Raw genomic sequence first — 18,660 nt, forward strand, 5'->3', positions numbered from 1 at the left:
CACCGAATCGCTAACCGGGGGCTGGGGCAGTGCGGCGGCGGCCCGCCGGCCCTCCCTCCTTAGCCCTTGGTGGGGAGCGGGCGGCGGCGCCGCGGCTGTCGTCGCTTGTGCCAGGCGGAGCCGGGGTGCCCGGGACGCGCGGGGTGGATGTAGGGTGCGGCGCACGTGCCGTGGGGTGACCTGCCGGGGCTCTCTGCCAACTCCCACTGGCGCGGCTCCTGCTCGGCACCGCCGGGATCGGGCCCCGTACGGTACCTGCTGCGCAGCGATGAGCTGTGGGCAGAGGATTTCTTTCTGTAAAGCAGAAAACGGCGTTTGATCATGCAGGCAGTCGTGCGTGCGCGTGGACTTAACGCGCAGAGGCATCATTAGCCTGGGAGGTATTGCAGAACTAGAGAAGCCAGATATCGCTCAGTGAAGTTTAACAAAAGATGAGAAATAAAAGAAAGATGCTTTCGCCCTGGCCCCTCCCCCCCTGTAATGGCTTGCCTCCAGCTGCAAGGATGCTGTTGCTCGAAAGGGGCTGCTGGAGCTTTAAGAGCCGCTCCCCCCTCTCCAGCTCCCGACAATGGTCTGAGCCGAGCTCTGCTTCCCAAAGCAAAATTTGTAATATGCCATTTTTCCCATGGATGCTTCTCCTCTTGGCTGCTGACGAAGTGACCGAAGAAAATGCTGAGGTGCCAAGCAGCCAGTCTTGCCGGAGGACGGGTGCGGGGGCTTGGGGTTCCTCGGAGCAACGCCTGTGTCACCATTGCTAGGAAGATGGTCCAGGAGTGCTCGGCTGTGTGAGTCCCCGCTCGAAGCCGGTGGAGACTGCGGTTGTTATTGATCAAGTGAAATAGCAGACGCCGAAATAAAAGCCACTAGGTACTGAACCTTCTATTTCTGAGTTAGACATTCCCTCCTTAGTCCTGATACCCTCCTGGAGGTGAGGTGCAAATACAAAATCTTGCTGTCTGCCTCTTGCTGTAGTACTTGTGTGGTATTTAAATGCATTTCTGTAATGGGAGTTGGGGAATATCAGACTAAAAAACGTGAAGCCAACTTCTTTTTTTTGGTATGGTTGAGGGAGATAAGAGTCCAGAGGGATGACATAAAGAACAAACAGTTGGAATGAGTCCTTTTTCAAGGTACTGTGTTGATCACCCCTCCTGTGTGGAAGGAGCGCAGAATGCTTCTGTTAAAGGTGATATCATAGTTTAGTGGAGTCTGGCAGGTAAGGAGTTAACTAGGAGGAGGAATATGCATGTAATGCAACTCAGACAATAGGAAGGATTTTCCTTATGGAATTACACTGTGCTGCCTAAGAACAATCTTGCTGAGAACATCTGAAAAGACATAACTGCAGTAAGAACTGGTTTTATCAGCCACTATATCTATTTAACGATTTGAAAAAAAAAAGCTTGTAAATGCAAAATATCCGGAATGATCCAATGAAATGAGTTTTCAAGCTGATGTCACTGTGGACAGGCTAGAATGTATGGTAGTTAGATTTCTACTTGTTTTTCCTGCAGCAAAATTACAAGTAACTTGAAATGACTCCTCAACCTTGCTGTGCAAATCAAACATCTGAGTATACAGAAAACAAGCTTTAAAAACTAGTTATGGACAGAAAGGTGAGGGAATAAAATTAGATTCACATCTAAGGTGGTAGCCTTCAAGGTGAGCAGAATGAATGCTTGTCTAAGAGCCTTTGTCAGGCAGAAGCCAAGTAGTACTCCGTCTTCTCATTCCCAGAGCTCGCCCAAGTGAAAAAGTCCAGCTGGTAAATTATTCTCAGGCTACATGAGATTGCAGAGGTGTTTGTTACAGCATTCACTTAAAAAAAATAAATAATTCCAAGAGTCTTGGACAATCGGCATAACAGAAAATGTCAAATAGGGTGGGGTCCAATGAGAAGAAAGATGACAACTTTTTCATCTTGCACCCTTATAGGATATGTACCACAGAAATTTCAAGTAGTTTTAGAGAAAGTCAGTATTGAGGATGCACTTTCACACCTGGTCCATACATGATTATCAGCATCTGTGTATAAAATATAATATAAAAGAATTGCTATCAATTTAGTTGTTGATGGGGTAGCTCCTGAAAAGGAGCTTTATATAACTCTTAACCAAGGGTGGGCATATCCAGTGCTGTTTGTTGCAATTTTTATCCATTCAGTCATCTGGATGTCTAAACTGAGCTGCAGAATTCCTAATTGACCTAATATTGAGTTCACTCTTGATGGAGACATAATGCAGCTAATCCTATAGATTTGCAGTGACATTTTTTCATACAACCTGAAAAATCTTTAATGCAATGACAACGAACCACATTCTTTTCCCCTCTCATAGAACATCACAGTTGTTGCTTTTTGCCAGTTAAATGTTGTGTGTTTAGAGGAGAAACCTGTTCATGATTTCTTGTAATATTGTAGGCAATGGTCACATAATATCCATCGTGCTCCCTAGTCATGCATAACATACATTTGTGAATTTTATGGTCCTGTTTGGAGGCAGTAAAATTACAAGAGGTTAATGGCTTGTCTATGTTAGTGACTTTTCCAACCATCTACACTGATCCAAACCCACTGATGTCCATGGTAGAATTTCCATGAATTTAAGCAGTTGTTGGGTTAGGCTCCATGCAAATGATTGGAGAAAAAAATGAACTAGGAACCTATCAACCTGGAATAGATTTTGCAGTAGATGGTGTATTAGATATACAATGGACAAGAAAGAGAATGTATTTAGAGAACTTTAATGTGTTGCTTCACAGGGTGTCATTGTGTATGGCTGTGATAACTGAGCCACTTCAGGTCTAGAACTACTATTAAAATAAGTGCTTAGGTTCTAAAGTTATTGCATTGCCTGAAAGTCTTTTTCTAGGGAGCATGTATGTGCTACATGGATTTTAAAGGAAGAAGTAATTTCTCGGTATCCTGCTACCCCTTCAGAACCTCTCAGAGGGTTTGGGATAGTCATAAGGTGCTGCTACACAAGTTCAGTATCCATTGCAGTCCTTGAGAGTTTTGGGCACTTTGTGTGCTCCCCGAGCAAGAGAATTCTAATGTCTGCTCTGTGGCTCCTGATGAATCCAAGAAACAGTGTTTGTGTATTAACAGTAAAATGCTGGTGACTTAAAGTAAATGCATGTTGCATTGAGGGATTGCTTTACTTACATTCACAGTACCGGGTAAACTGATAAACTTTTTACTGCAGAGATACTATGTTCAGTATCAATGGAGCTTCTGTTTTTCTTTTTAAAGAAAGAGAAACACATTTAAAAAGTCTTATTTTTGTTGACTTAGATCAGTCAAGCATAGCTTTAATTAAGTTGTATTACTACAGATCAAGTTACCCTTTTTCTGGCAAAGGAACACAAAATTTCTCTTTTTTCTCTTATAGAGGGTATAGAGGTATATAATGCATGTTTAGGTATTAATGAAGTGTATGTCACCTTGTTAAGTCCTTTCCCTCCAGTCGTTCCTCTTCTTTGCAGTCCTGTCCATGTGGGAAGTATCACACAGAATAATGTATGTGAAAGGCTATCCTGATATCATGAACTTCTGTGGTCTTGAAGATAACGGGACAGAGGTGTTTAATCCACCACTTGAAGTTCCTAACGCCCACTGAAAGAAATTCCAGCTCCCTCAATGTTCTGTCTTGGATGCCTGTGTTCCCTCCTATGTAACTCAGCATGCCTTCAGTTATATCCTGACAGAGCAAGATGGCTGCCCCTTAGTAGCAGGTTGCTGCTGCTGTATCTGGCCTGTTCCTCACTTACTTGTGAGGATCAGGATGGTAAATGAAGATCTTCATTATCTGTTCCCTCTCCACTTCCATTTCTTCCCCAACTCCTTTTCTGACTCAGTTTTCTGGGGGCAACAGCCTGCAGTTCTCCTCTAGTGGCACAAATTGCTACATGGACTTGCTAGATGCATGGTTGGGTGCCACTGGTATTATTAAGTAGCATTTGAGGTATCAAATTAGGAAACCAAGTTAGATGCCTGAAGTACTCTTCCTTCATCTTTTCCTCCTCCTTTCAGGTGACCAGAGTCTTGGTAAAGAAATCCTTAGTAAATTACTTCAGTGGGAATTTACTCAGTCTCTGCAAAACTGACTCCTGGTAGCTGGTTACAGATTTCTGAGTTTACTCCATTCGACACCATGTATCTCTCTTTTGAGAAGAAAGCAAGTCTGTGTTTCTTGTTTCTTGGATTTGTTTGGGGGCTTGTTTGCTTGATTGTTTTCTGAGAGGATGGTGTTAGGAAAACTTTTTTTTTTCCCTGATGAGAATATGATGTATTCATATTTTTATTTCTCATTAATGGTATTGTCAGAAAACTTCCTAAATGTACCAAGCACCTCATGCCTTTATATGTATTGTAAACATTGACTTGATAACAGATTATGACCTTAAATAGGAACAACTTTAATACTGGAATTTGGGGGAAAAAAATTATTTATATTTACTGTTTCTTCCCTTTAAATTCTAGAAGAAGCATATACCACTTAACTACTGTCATACTGTACATATGTGTTCCCCTGCCAAGCTAGGCTTCAGCAGCTCTTCAGTCTTTATTCTAAAAATATTTTTTCATTACCTGCTTTACTGTGATTCACTGGGTAGATGAAAAAATATAGAGCATTAAAATATTTCTTCAAACCTTTCTTTTGTTTAAACCATTTGAATGATAAGTAAAGCCAGAATATAAGTGAAGCCATAAAAGATGAGTTACAAGACTTTTCAAACTTTTACATTTAAAATGTTCTGAGATGTGGCATTTTATCATCCAATATAATAGTTATTTTTTAGTGTATTTTTTCTGACAAAGAGTAATTGTCTACTTTTCTAAAAATAAGCACAGGTTTTTGTTTAAATTTGGATATCTAAAAAGTACGTGTTCGTTTCCTATCCTCATGTGATTGCTTTCAGGTTTCTTTGGTTTGTGGGTTTTTTGGGCTGTTTTTTTTTCCTTTTTTTTTTTAATGTCACTCAGAGATTAGGATGTTTAGTGTAAACAGCAATATCTGAAAATGTGGCCATAGTTGTAATTAAGTATAACTGAGGATTATTTTTTATTTTTCAGTGTGAATTTTGCTTACTTTTTGTAGAAGTCTTCCACGTATGTAGAGCCCAAATTCTCCACAAGGCAGGCCACCGTAATAAAAGCAACTTTTTTTTTTTTTTTTATGAATGCAATGAGATGAGCCACAATGTGAGTTGGGTTTTTTTTATTTTAAATTTCTCTCCAACCTTCTTTAAACGTATATTGAATTTCAGAATCTCTGTTGTAAATGAGTGAATTCTTTGAACTTAAAACTCTCTCCAGACGCATGGAATTATTCTGTTTGGAAGGGACTTTTGGAGGTCATCTGTGCCAACCCCTTGCCTAGTGCTGGGCCAACTGCAAAGTAAGATTAGGTTGCTCAGTGCAGGTTTGGAAAATAAAAAGAAGACTCAGCGATCACTGTAAATTTCTGCAGTTTATGTCAGATATTTATACAGTCCAGTTTTGTTTATATTTTGTCACATTACCTGAAAATTATAAGAGAAGCTACTTTGCAATTTAGAATTGTGGTGATGCAATTCAGATTTTCAGTTGTAAACTTCAGAGAAGGGATTCTGATGCTTCACACACATTGCTGTTTGTCTTTGTGCTCATTCTTCTTTTACTGTTACTGTCAGCTCTGAATTCTTTTTCCCTAACAGGACTAATCAAAGATATGTAACTGTAATTGCTTTGATTGCCTTCTAGTAGTTGATAGGAATTTATTGATTAATGAAAGGAATACTACCTTGGGATAATGAAAATCTTAACATAGGAACTGGCACATGCAGACTGAATGGAGAGATTAAAATATATGCACAGACTCAATGAATGTATTGTTGCATCTGAATTTCAGTGTGCATGTGGAATTGAATGAGAAACTAACAGCCTATTACACTGTATAAAACCAATTCAGAATAGTAGAGGGCTGGGAAACTTCATCCTGATCTTTGATCTTTTGGGCCTGTCTCTGGTTATATAGTTATATAGTCATCTGTATGACAGGGGAGCAGAATCTCAAACCATTGGCTGATAAACCAATTAGAAAACATGTAATATCCAGGTGTCAGTTTATGACTGTATTTGGTCTATCCAAAAGTTATGGTTTAGAAAATTGAGTCCCATGAGCCTAAACAGTCTTTGAAGCAGTAAGAATGGAGGACAAAAAGTTTAAAGATGGTCCATTATTTATCCTGCTGAGTTCTGTTCTGAGTAGAATTGATGTCTCCATGAATTAAGAACTGTGTACTTGAGACAAGTACCTGCCGCATATGCATGGCTCTGTTATTCCTGAGCTGTATATATATATATATACAGTAAGTCCAGGATGCATCTGACCTGTCTATATGAAAATTGATTCATACATTTCACTATATATGCATCTGAGATGTATCAAAAGTTCTGTAAACTCACAGATCAGCAAAAAAAACCTGTGTCTGGTATGGTAGGTCTAAAATTTAATAGAAATGGGCCTGCCAGTAGCCTTACTCTGAGCCTTTAAGAACTGCAGCATTGAATGTGGCTGTGTCTCCCCTATAAATACAATTGAAAGAGACATATATTTTTCACAGAAATAATGGCTAATTCTGGGTATTTTACTAGAGAGATCACTTTCAGTGTGTAATGGTTTAAATCCTTCCTGTATAAAATATACTTTAGCTTAACACAGATTTATGGTCTGTGATTAGTGGGGCAAGAGTAGGTAGTTACAGTGATTCCTTCTGATTTCAGTGTATGAAATATTCTGGTTGATTGTATTATGAAACTGAGTAAAAATTGTTGGGGTTTTGGCAGTTTTTTTTAAAGTTCATAGTTACATAGAAGGAAAATCAGAAGTTCCCTCTTCCCCTAGTGGAAATTTAAAAATATAATTAAAATTACTTAGGGCGTGACCACACTAGCAATCAGACCTAACTGTTCATAACAATACTATTTTTATTTTCTGTTTTAATATGAATCCCTAGGTTGTTTCCATCTGTATTGTGTTGTCTTGGTTCTTTATGTGCTTTCGGTGTGTGCAAACTAAATTCCTTTCAGATATAATTAAACTGGAAGCTTACTCTTAAATCTAATGTCATGACCCTGTGTGTGAACCACATCATCATGTGGTTAACCAAGGGTTGTCTAATACATGCACACCATCAGAAGGCTCTGGAAGCTTCAAGAACTCTTGAACTCCCTGATGTGATTGAGTTCCTATATAAAGATCCAAATGCATATCTGCCCTCCTCTTTGTCCTCAGCTGCCAATCTTCTGCTACTAAATTGTGATTGATCTGTTTGCGGACACTTTTCTACTTTTGTTGAAGTCCTTTCTCTGCGTCACCTGTCCTAGCTTTTACTACAGCCCCTCTTGATGATCGTCCCTTTTTTCCTTTTTTTTTCTTCCTTTTAAAATTCTTCAAATATTCTTAGTATTTTGATTCCTTCCTGCTATCAAGCAGAAAATTCATAAAGGGTGCAATAAGGTCCTGGGGGAGTGGCTCTATTCTTGAACATGTGCTGGAAGAAGGCCAGCATTTCTTGGGAACAGTGTTAAATGGTGGCAGCCTTGGGACACTGAAGGCATCCCATCTGCTGGCAGGTATAAGCGTGATAAATGCCAGATAAAGTTTAAAAAAAGAAAAAAAGAAAAAGAATGCTTTTCTAAAGGTGAGAAGAGACAAGTCATAGTAAATCAGAACAGCATGGCATATATGTCTTTCATAAAGAGCTTTAAGAAATCTTTGGAAACCCCAGAATAAGCCTGCAGTTGTTCGAAATTTTGCTCCTTTTTTTCTGGGTTGGTAACCCAGGAACACCCTGAGAAGCTGGCTTCCCTTCAGAGTTGTTCCAGGGTCCTCACTGGTGGCTACCAAAGAAGATCTGTGCGAGGACATGTACCAGGATTCCCTTTTCCCCTGCTTCTCACTGTTGCAAGTATCGATACATCCCTTTTTGGCACGCCCTACCAGCATTTCTGATCTGACCCAGGTTAGCATACGGTTTTTCTATATTTGTCTCCAAGCTGAGGGTGGGGAAAGGGAGAGGACGCACTGTGGTTCCAATGGAATAATGGCATTGATTTCCGAACTGCTGGAAAGCAATGTACATCACCAGTCTTATGGCAAGAACTGCTGTACCTTTTAAAGATTCTCCTGGGGCTGTGAGCTGTGGGAGAAAACTTCCAAATAGCAACTGCCTACATCAGGAACTGCCCACCCATTCCCTGCCTTCTCTGCGGTCTTACTCACAGCCCAAGTTTGTTACTTGTGCCATGTCAGGATAATGCAGCCCAGGCTTTCAAAATAAGCACACTGCATGGGCCACCCCCCTCCCTGAATGCCGCAGATTAGATGGAAAAGACATGGTAATTAATAGTGCCATGAGCATTCAGCCCATGGATTCCGTTCCTGCCCCACAACCACACAGATAAATGGCTTCTCTCATCCCCATAATGACTGTAGGAGGAGATTTTCTATCTAGTTTGAATACAAGGTGCTGAGGTAGCAACAGCTGTCTGCACAGAGGTTTCCCTACCTGTTCTGTGCACACACCAGCATGGATGAAAAACTGCGCCACTCTCACTCTGCCACTGCCTGTGAGCAGTGGTAGTGTATGCTATGCTGTTCAGGACATTAGAGGTAATTTCTTGAATGATGAATGTTCACTGATGAGAATCCCCTGGGGCAGGAAGTGTGCCCCATGAGATGTTGATGATCATAAGGCAGGAAAGGTTCAGTGACAACCTGAATTGTTTGGTCTTGAAGAATGGGCATGCAGAGACCTTGGTCGCTAGCCACCTGCTGCATACTGAAAAGTTATGATTAAACTGAGCAAGTGGCAGATGGTCTTGGATGTTTTAGTTATCAAGTGAACTTGACCATGCCAAACCGGTTAGTCACAGGTGGGACCTGGGTGGAGACACTCCACAGAGTATCTCAGCCACTTGCTGAGTAACAACATTGCGAGAGGATTGTGGAGGCAAGACAGTGCTTCCTCCTGCTGGTCGTCCCACATCTCAAGATATCTGTGGACAGTGGACAAAGCAGTTATTTTAACAAGAACTCCCCAAAAGCTGTTCTGCCTCTGCAGGGAAATTGAAGTGTAGGAGGATGAATACTCATTTATTCAAACTGTCCTTCTGCTGGTGCAGCTGCAGAGTTTAGTCACCCCCTGTCTGTGTTTCCTCACAGTACACGCTGTCCATACTCAGAAGAGGAAGTGGTAGGTACCATGGAGGTCAGTTGGTAATGGTGCAAATATTTTTAAACTTGAAGTTTTTTATGGCGATGGAGGCACTGATGTATTAATGTCATCTCAATATGAAAGGACATTGTGGTACTTCCTAGTGGAGCCTATAGTTTAGGAGAGGCAAAGGGTTCTGTAGACATGCAGCATCAAATCAGATAATCCTGAGTAAATATACCTGACCTAAATATATTGGAGATGTGAGGAACTTTTCCGTATCCATGATTTCAATCTGTTAACTGCTTCTCTTGCACCTAATTAATTACTAAATGGGTAATAGTCACGAGGAACCTTTACCTTGCCTCCAGTCCAGACACTTTAAAAATAGGATCGAGGTCTACCTGAAACCTTAGTAGTGAAGCTATTGTCTATGAAAGCTACACAGTCGTAGCTGATAATTCATGTTGAAATACCAGTGTTTCGTGCCAGCTTTGCTAGTTATCACATCTGCTGAAAAAGTAAAAATTAAGTATACTGAATTCTGCATGAACATTCAGAATATGATCAAGGCCAGTTAATCTTAGCAAAGCTATGTAATTTTCTCGGTAAATCTTAGCGGCAAGCAGTGCTAGCACAAGGATTGCTCATGACTTAGTGATAGTAGGAGGAGTTGATTTTAATGAATTAAGTACAGGTGTCTTAGTTCCTCGGTGTATGGCCTATCTTTAAGTTACACTCTGTAACAGCTAGATCTTCCATTTTTCATAAATTCCACTTTCACAAGCTCCATTTTCCTACTTTGGAAAGCAGACCAGATTTTAGAATATGTAGAGCTAATCTATCGTAGTATTGAGACTGAAAAGGTGAAAATGTTGCATGATGGCACGCTTAACAGTAGAAGCATGGCAACCACCTGTATTGTAGACAAAGTTCACGTCCAGAAGGTCCATAGCAAACTAAGTAAAATATTTTAACTCCCAGTAGATGAACCAAAATCACCTTGATCCCAATTGCTGAGATAAAAGGCTTCCACTATTTACTACATTAACAGAATTTCCAAATATTAACCCTTAACTATCAATAGTTATGTCTGCTGTAGTTCTTCAATCATACTAGAAAAACAATTTCTGATTCTTTGAGTGACTGTCATTTGATAGATATAATCTATTATTAACACAGTCTTTTTATTTAAAAAAAAATATCTGAGCTTTGAGACCTGTCATATCTTTTTTTTTCCCCCATCTGCTGAACCCAGTATTTCATTACATAAGCTTCTTCCCATACATGAAGTGAGGTTTTGACATTTACATAAGAAGCTTTACAATTGAATGGGACTAGGTGATATTATTTGCTCTGCTCAGGACTGTTTTTAGGAAACAAACAACACCGATTTTGTCCCTGGTAATTCAATTTGCATAAGATATCACAGGGATGGTAATTAGCAGAGAGCTTCTAGTTCTTGACCTCTTACTGAACAAGCTCACTGGATAATAATTTCCCCTGAGGGTGGCAATAACTAGACAGAAAAATAGATTAACCTGGCATTGTTAAGGCAGCATGATACTGGATCAATGGTTAGCCTGAGTTGTACTGTAGAAATGACTAGAACAGGACAAAATCTGGCAATTAATGGCAGCTGTTGGCATCAATACCAACAATTCAACAATGACATTAAATAAGAGAGGGGAGAAAATCAACGATAAAGGAGACTACAATTGCAGAGGAAGTCTTTTCTCTCATTTTAAGAGAGCATTATTTACAAAACTATTTAATATATTCTGTTACCTCCATCTCCTTCTAGTCATTCTTCTCTCAGTTTAGGAAGCACATTCAAAGTCTTTGAGATGTGGAATTAGTCACCGTATTTAATCCCTGTCTATCGACCATCTGATTAACATTGAAAGCACAAAGTTGAAAGAGAGAACAATGCAATAATCTGCTAACTGTGTCCATGTAACAGAGTTAATTCCTCTTATGAAATCCCCTCAAATGTTTTTCTGCTGAAGAGCTTTTCCCTGATTTGTGTTTTTTTAAAGAAATGATGTGTGAAGTGATGCCAACGATAAACGAGGACACCCCGATGAGTCAACGGGGGTCCCAAAGCAGCGGCTCGGACTCGGATTCTCACTTTGAGCAGCTGATGGTGAACATGCTGGATGAAAGGGACCGTCTCCTTGATACTCTTCGGGAGACACAGGAAAGCTTGTCACTTGCACAGCAACGCCTGCAGGATGTCATCTACGACAGAGACTCCCTCCAGCGACAGCTTAACTCAGCACTGCCTCAGGTATGTAGTTTATGAAGATTGTTTTTTTAGGTTCACCAGTTTTGTACTTAATGCCACTTACTTTAACCCTAATCAGTATTTATGCCTTGAGGCCCAAATTCTTCTCCCGTTGAGGTCGGATGCAGAACTCCTATCGATTTAATAGTACCTGGTTTGACCTCCTTGGAACCTGTCTTCTCTTCAAAGTTAAGAGTAGGAGTAATGCTGTTGACTTCAAGGAGAGCAAGATGAAGGTCTGTAGCTACTGGTTCTTTTGGCTGTTGCTCTAGCATTTACAACAGATGAGGGATCATTTAAATTAAAGATCTAATGGTGGGAATGAAGAAAAAAGAATGAGGATGTTTCCTACAGACTCTGTTCCAGATAAGAGTTTCTAACTAGCGTTATGACAAATACAAATAGCTTATGTAGGTTAAATAGGGTACTACACAAAACCACAAAAACAAAGGATATCTTAATATTTTCATTCATTTATTTTTAAATAATTATATAAATTTCATTATCTAAAATTACTTTGGTCTTTTTTAGGAAGTGCAAAATGAATTACTTCAGTTAAAATAATAATATGATATTATATTTCAATATGTATCAATATTTTTCAATATACTACAGTTAAAAGCAAAGAAAGCTCTTAGTTCAGTCTGTGTATCTGGACAGAGGTTTAAAATATACCATGATTCAAAATGCAGTTTTTCTCCATGCTCTTTTCTTTGCATCTCCCAGCTGTCACTTACTAAAGAATTTGATTGTAGCCATGAGGGCCAGGGCATACTTGCCTGGGCAAAGTTGCGTACCTATTAGACGACGGTTAGAGAGGAAGGAAGACAGATTCAGCTGTGTGGTTGGAATAAGGATGAATCAAATGAGTGAGAAAGTTCTTAAAGACAGAAAGGAAAAAGGCAGCCACTGGAGTAGGGAACAGAAGTAGTTGTTTAAGGGCTAACCCCAGCACGTTTTTGGAGTGTCTTGGGATAGGGCTGAAAAAGAGAGAGAGAGACACTGTGATCGTTTGAAGAATAGCATTAGCAACTTCAGCATTAGTTCTGGGTAGTAAGAATGACTACACTTGGCTTCGGTCAAACAAAAAGGAGTAGCAATGGTCTTGATATATGGTAAAATCAAGGGTTTTTTTTTTTGTTTTTCTCTAATTTGTGGGCAGTTGAGCTTCTTTTCTACTGGTGTCTCTTCACAGAAGAGTGTGATATAACATTCTAGTAATGAATGTTAACAATGAATTTTAAAAACAAACTTCTAAGAAAATAACTTCCATGCGACTGCTGTACTATTTAGCTTCCGTTCTGGACTTGAGATACTCTACATAGTACTTTTATAATCTTTTTTGCGTACAGTTTTATGAATGGCAAGCTTGCGTTGCTAGCTGCCTGACACAGCCCTATCACAAAATACTACCCAGTCCTTTTATCATGTAGAGGAAGAATTCTGTGGTCACTGAATTTAAGAGAAGAATACGTAAATATATGACAACTATATGGTAATTATTTAGTTATAATGTGATATCTAATGAGTCTTGCTTAATCAGAATGTAATTCTTTTAGCTGTTGCTTTCTTGAGTGGTTTTCAAAATTCACTTATTTCTTAGCATTTGCATAGTGCTTTGCATGTAGAAAGTGTCTATTGACACAGCTACATTCCAAAGGATTTTTGTTAGGACGTTGTTTTTGTTTATTGTCTTAAACAGTTAAAAATATGATCTGGAACAAACATTGCACTTTTCATAAATAGAATCTGAACATGAAAGTTGGGGTAATGAATGAGCCACTGAAAAATCTTGTCTAATCAGAAATAGGAAATAATTAATAACATTAAATATGAAGCTTGAGATACTAGTTAATGCTGTTACAGCTACAGCTGTTACTGCTGTAGCCAAAATGCAAAGTATGACTGTAGATGACTCTAAGTTTTTATACTGATCTATACTGCAGCAGAATAATGTATAGCTAACTACACTTTTCAAATTTGACTTACAGAAATGTGGTTGTCTTGCTAATTGCTATCATTGAAGTAATTTTTATTTCCATTAGATTAGCAGTCTTGACTTTATGAACATCTATGTTTAACTGAACAGCTATGTTTAAGGAAGAAGGGAAAAAGTGAGCAGGCAATTACAGACCAGTTAGACTAAATGTAATAATAGAGAAGGCTTTAAAACTTATTTTGGAGGAAAAACTAATAATAAGTCAAAAAATTAACTTAAAAATATGAGAAGGGTTTACCAAAACTATCTTTATACAAAATACCTTGACATCACTCTGTGGTACCAAAATTGTTAGACTAGGGAACTATGATATCCCTAAATTAGATATCTTTAGAAGAGGCCCCGTTTAAATTACTAGCAGATGTGAAATGAGTAAGAAAAAGTAAGACAATTAGTAAGGTAAGTAATAAAAGAGAGAGAGGGAAAATTTTCACTTACAGTAGACATTGACAGGATGGAAGGAGGTTAGTAGTACTAGTTGATTAAGAATGTGTTTGGGGATCAATTTTTGTTAATTTGAGCACAAGAAGGAGGAGCGTGCTAGTGGAAATTTTAGATGACACAAAATTGAGCAGTCAACTAAGGGAATGAGTATGATAGTACACAAGAACAAGAGTAACAGAGGTGGGATGATATTGCGTGGTACAAAGATGAGGGCCCTATATCTAGTAGTTAATAGCAAAAAATTATGTTCCGACCTTTTAGGTAGTAGTAGTAGAGAGGGAAAATATATGTTATACAACTTTTGTAGGCAGCCAATGGGAGGTGGGTGTAAAAAAGACGAATATCATTCTGAAATACATTATGTAAGAGATTTCTTTTAGATGTAGGTAAGTATTAATGCAGTTAAAACAAGGGGTGGTTTGAACCTCATTGTCTTTTTTTTTGGCTCAGTAGTGATTGAGAGCCAACCTCAAGTTGGAGGAGATTCAGAAAAAGACTGCTAGAGCAAAGAGGAAATAATATCTGCATGAAAAGACTAATCAAAGTTTTCTTACGTCTGGGGAAAACTGAACTGAGAGTGAATATGAGTGACTTCATAAATTTTCTTGGAGAGGCAGGAAGATAGAGTGACTAGGTAAACACGAAAGAAATGGTTTAAGCCAAAAATAACATTGATGGAGGAAAAAATGAATATAGGGTACCATGAATAAAGATATATCATCAGAATATATATTCAGAAAGATATATCATCAATATATCAGAAAGATACGTTCATCAGAAGAAGGTCTTGAATTATCAAAGAATGACATTTAGAATCCATCTTTCTTAGACAAAGACAGGGTGAAAACCCCGAATTGTTTTCAAGATGAAGCTGGTGTGAAAGACATTATATGTCACAGTACCTTTGGTTAACCTCTAAACTTGACCCAGAACACTCCTTCCTGATTTTATATCACACTTTACTTTGGAGAGATTCTACTTTGTGTGGGACCATTCACAAAAAGAATGAAACATGGGTCTGAATATTTTTACTAAAACTATTAGAATTGCATGATAGTACAGTTAAGTTGAGAAGTGTTCTGTGCGTACTAGGTCTTCTGATATTAAGAATCTAGTTCACAAGTGGTCTTGTTTATTCTTCCTAAAGCTGCCTGTTGACAGCAGAAGCCTCTAAGGAAAGTGTATTTGGGTCTGCACTGCATGTTCCCTTACAACAGGAATTTATTGTATTTAGGTCATGACTCTTGAGTCCAACAAAAAAAAAAAATAATTGCTAAATACAGTACAACTCTTCTGTAGTGGGGAAGCATAGGATCTAAATACTTAACAGTATATTTTTATTTTATTGGAGTAAAATTAGGTCTCTTACTGTAGCATAAAAAAGTGCTCCACTAAAAAGATTAGTGACTGTAGTTAGAAATTGTAACTCCTGTTTTGAGTGGTAGAAAGAGGAAAATGTTCAGTTACAACTTCAAGAAAATTTCACCATAATCTTCTCTAAACTAAATTGTCTGGGAAGCGTCACCTATATTAGTTGCCTTGTAAACAAACATTGAAAAAATACAATTTAAATCATTGTAAGACTTATGATGAATCATAAGAATAATTATAATAATTATAAGTGTGCTCTGATAAACAGTGCTGAACTAGGCTTTTGTGGTTGTTTTACTGTTTCTTTTAGTCTTTCAAAAATAAGTTTCAAGGTATGGAAGATGCTGAGCTATTATTTATATGAAGATGTCCATAGGTCATCATTCTCTAGTCAAATATGTGTATTTTGTTCATTAATAATGTGCTTGTTCAGTGATTTACTTAGAAATTAATCTAATATTCACAGAATCACAGGATGGTTGAGGTTGGAAGGGACCTCTGGAGGTCACCTTGTCCAGCCCTTCTGCTCCATCAGGGTTACTAAGAACAGGCTGCCTAGAACTGTGTCGAGATGGCTTTTCAATATCTCTGAGGGTAGACTCCACAACCTCTCTGGGCAACCTGTGCCAGTTCTCAGTCACCCTAAAAAGTGTTTCCTGATGTTCAGGAGGAACACCCCGTGTTTAAGATTGTACCTATTGCCTCTTGAATATTATATTACCAGAAACAGGGATAACAATGTGTCTCAGGCCTGTGCCTGTGCAAGATGATAAAGTAGAACAACTTTGTGAGCACGTTAAAAGACTTTAAGATACCAAAATTTATCCCGATGATTGTCAAAGTCAGGACCATTTCTTTGATACTCGTCAGTCTATTCCTCCTGTCCTGCACTTTGAAGTTAGCTAGGCATCACTGGGTTCATTATTAAAGATTGATGAAAATGTGTAAGATCTTTTCACTCTGATGAGTGAGTTATTTTCAGTTTGAATCTGGACTAATAACAGAACTATATTGTCGATGAATCTGAGAAAATACATTCCAAATTAAGGTTTCAAATATGATGGTTTGATTTTCAATTTGAATGTTTATATAATTTTAATAAAAATATAAAATTATTTTGAAGTCCTTTGAACCAAAATAAAAAATTGAAATTTTTTTTTAACTTTAATATTAAACGTCAGTGATATTGCAACATTTTTGGGGGGAGTTTTGTGCTTATTTCGTAAAATCATCGTTTCTAAATTTTAAATTTAGCTAAAGAGTTTTTACACTTCAGAGTGCAACAGAGCTTAGAGAAATGCTGTTGCAAGGCCAAAAATTCTGTGATAATCGGAGCAAACTTAGTGGGTGAAATATTGTTCCAATTGAAAGTGGTAGATCATGACCTGCATTCATTGACTAGTGCTTTGATATTTACAGTAATACATTCATTTTGTTCAGCCTTTGAATAAAAATCTGGTTTTAGAGAAAATTCATAGATGATGGAAATGTCATACCATCACTAACATTGCTGTAGTTATGCTGTTGTTTTTAAGTGGGTAAAAGATGTTGGCATATAGTTTTTGTTGCTTTAAAGAATACATAAAATATCGAATTCTTTTTACCAAATCTTCCTTTTATGTGTTTTGATCTCCTTTACTGGGCCGTTGCTGGATTTTTGTAAAGAAGATCTAAGTTCTGATTTCAATGAGCATTTATGTTAGCAGATTTTTTTTTTTACATGGCTATAACTTGGGTTCTCATGTTCTGATGATCGGAATCTGCACCTATGCTATGTCTTTTATAGTACTGACTAAAAAGCTGTCTAAAAGTTAAGCATTCATTCTTAATCAGATAGAATCTCTCTGTAAGAAAATGGGAAAATTAGGCCCTTCAGAAAGGGCAGTTCATTCTGAAAGATGAGTATGATAAAGCTCCCCATGCTCTGGTAATACTCTGTTTTTTTGTTTTGTTTTGTTTTGTTTTTTCTCGTGACTACAGAAAGAGCCTTAATGCCTAGCTTGAGTGGTTAACTTTTAGGTAGCTAAACTTACATGAGGTGAATTCTACTCTGCACGTGTATAAAAAACCTAGATTTAAATGGACCTTTTAAAACTACAGCAATCTAAATATGCTATTCTTTGGTATAGAATAATTTATAGTGAGAGGGACCATTGGAACTCAAATGGTCCAAACCGCCTGCAAAGAAGGGCTGGCTATCCAGGCCTAGGAAGAGGGTGTTACTGAAATACATATTAATCTGTTTCGTTGAATCATAGGATAGTTTGGGTTGGAAGGGACCTTTAAAGGTCATTTAGTCTATCTGAGACAGCATCCTCCTCTGAAAAATTATGCAGCAATAATAAACAAGTCTTAATGGTAGCTAATGAAAAAATGTGTAACTTTTCATTTGATGAAATATTTAATAAAAATTTACAGCTTTATGAAAGACCTTCTAATATTACATGTACAATGGAACAATTGACTTACCTGTTGCTATACTAGCCTCTTTTTGTTGGAAGTATCTTTACTATGAATCTTTACAACAGACAGGGGAGCATCCAGTACTAAAGAATTAAAGTCACACTTTCTTTTTGGTTTTGATAAGGAACATGGAGGGGAAATGGCTCCTGTTTTCTTAATCTATATTTATTTAATTTTTTTATTTCTGGCAACTTTGAACGTATCATGATCCAGTGAATCTCTCTGGTGGAGGTCTAAAAACCTAGATCTAATTAAGTATAAATTCTTCATGATGCTGAAAATTTTTTTTTCCTCTCTAATAAATATTATCATTAACGCTATTTGAAAACTTGCTCTTTCTGGATATAGATAGTAGAATTATTCGGGGTGTGGGACTGCAATGCTAAAAAGGATCCTTTGATATGCCCTAATACCCCATAGTTTTCAGCTAAACTCTAATTGTTAGCTACAATAATCTGGTAATAAAATCAGTAATAGAAATATACTGGTAATCACTAAGGTTTTATTTCATGTAATAAGATACCAGTTATTTAGAAATGCTTACTGAAGGCACGACAGAAGGGAAAATCCAAAGAGGGAAATGTAATGACCTTGTTTTATTGAACAAGTTTATGTAATTTGATCAATATTAAGCTTTAATAGGATTCTGATTAGAGAATTTTGTTGATAGCCTTGCAGTTTCTTCCAATACTGATGAACAATGAATGTTTTGCTGCCAGGGACAAGAAAGGTATACGAAGAGAACAGTAAGTCAGTAGGGCCTTATTCTGAGCTTATATTTTCTGTTTAAATGTGTGTCCATATAGTGCATAGATACAAAATAGTGACATACATATAGATACATGTAGTGACATAGATACAAAAATAAAATAGCCCACCAGAAAAAAATAAACGC

General features: G+C 37.8%; 1 protein-coding gene across 5 annotated transcripts in view; it reads left to right on the top strand.

Moving 5' to 3' along the window:
* The first annotated feature begins 569 nt into the window (after positions 1-569).
* The window catches only part of PPFIA2 (PTPRF interacting protein alpha 2), a 340,023-nt gene continuing 321,932 nt past the window's right edge, over positions 570-18,660 (top strand). For all 5 annotated transcript variants that reach the window (XM_063322857.1, XM_063322852.1, XM_063322853.1 and 2 more), the window contains exons 1-2: positions 570-867; positions 11,241-11,491. In XM_063322857.1, coding sequence (XP_063178927.1) covers positions 11,243-11,491 — 249 coding nt within the window. In that variant the 5' untranslated portion in view covers positions 570-867; positions 11,241-11,242. The remainder of the gene's footprint in view (positions 868-11,240; positions 11,492-18,660) is intronic.

Source organism: Chroicocephalus ridibundus, chromosome 1 (assembly GCF_963924245.1).
Source record: "Chroicocephalus ridibundus chromosome 1, bChrRid1.1, whole genome shotgun sequence".
NCBI classification, from domain to species: domain Eukaryota; kingdom Metazoa; phylum Chordata; class Aves; order Charadriiformes; family Laridae; genus Chroicocephalus; species Chroicocephalus ridibundus.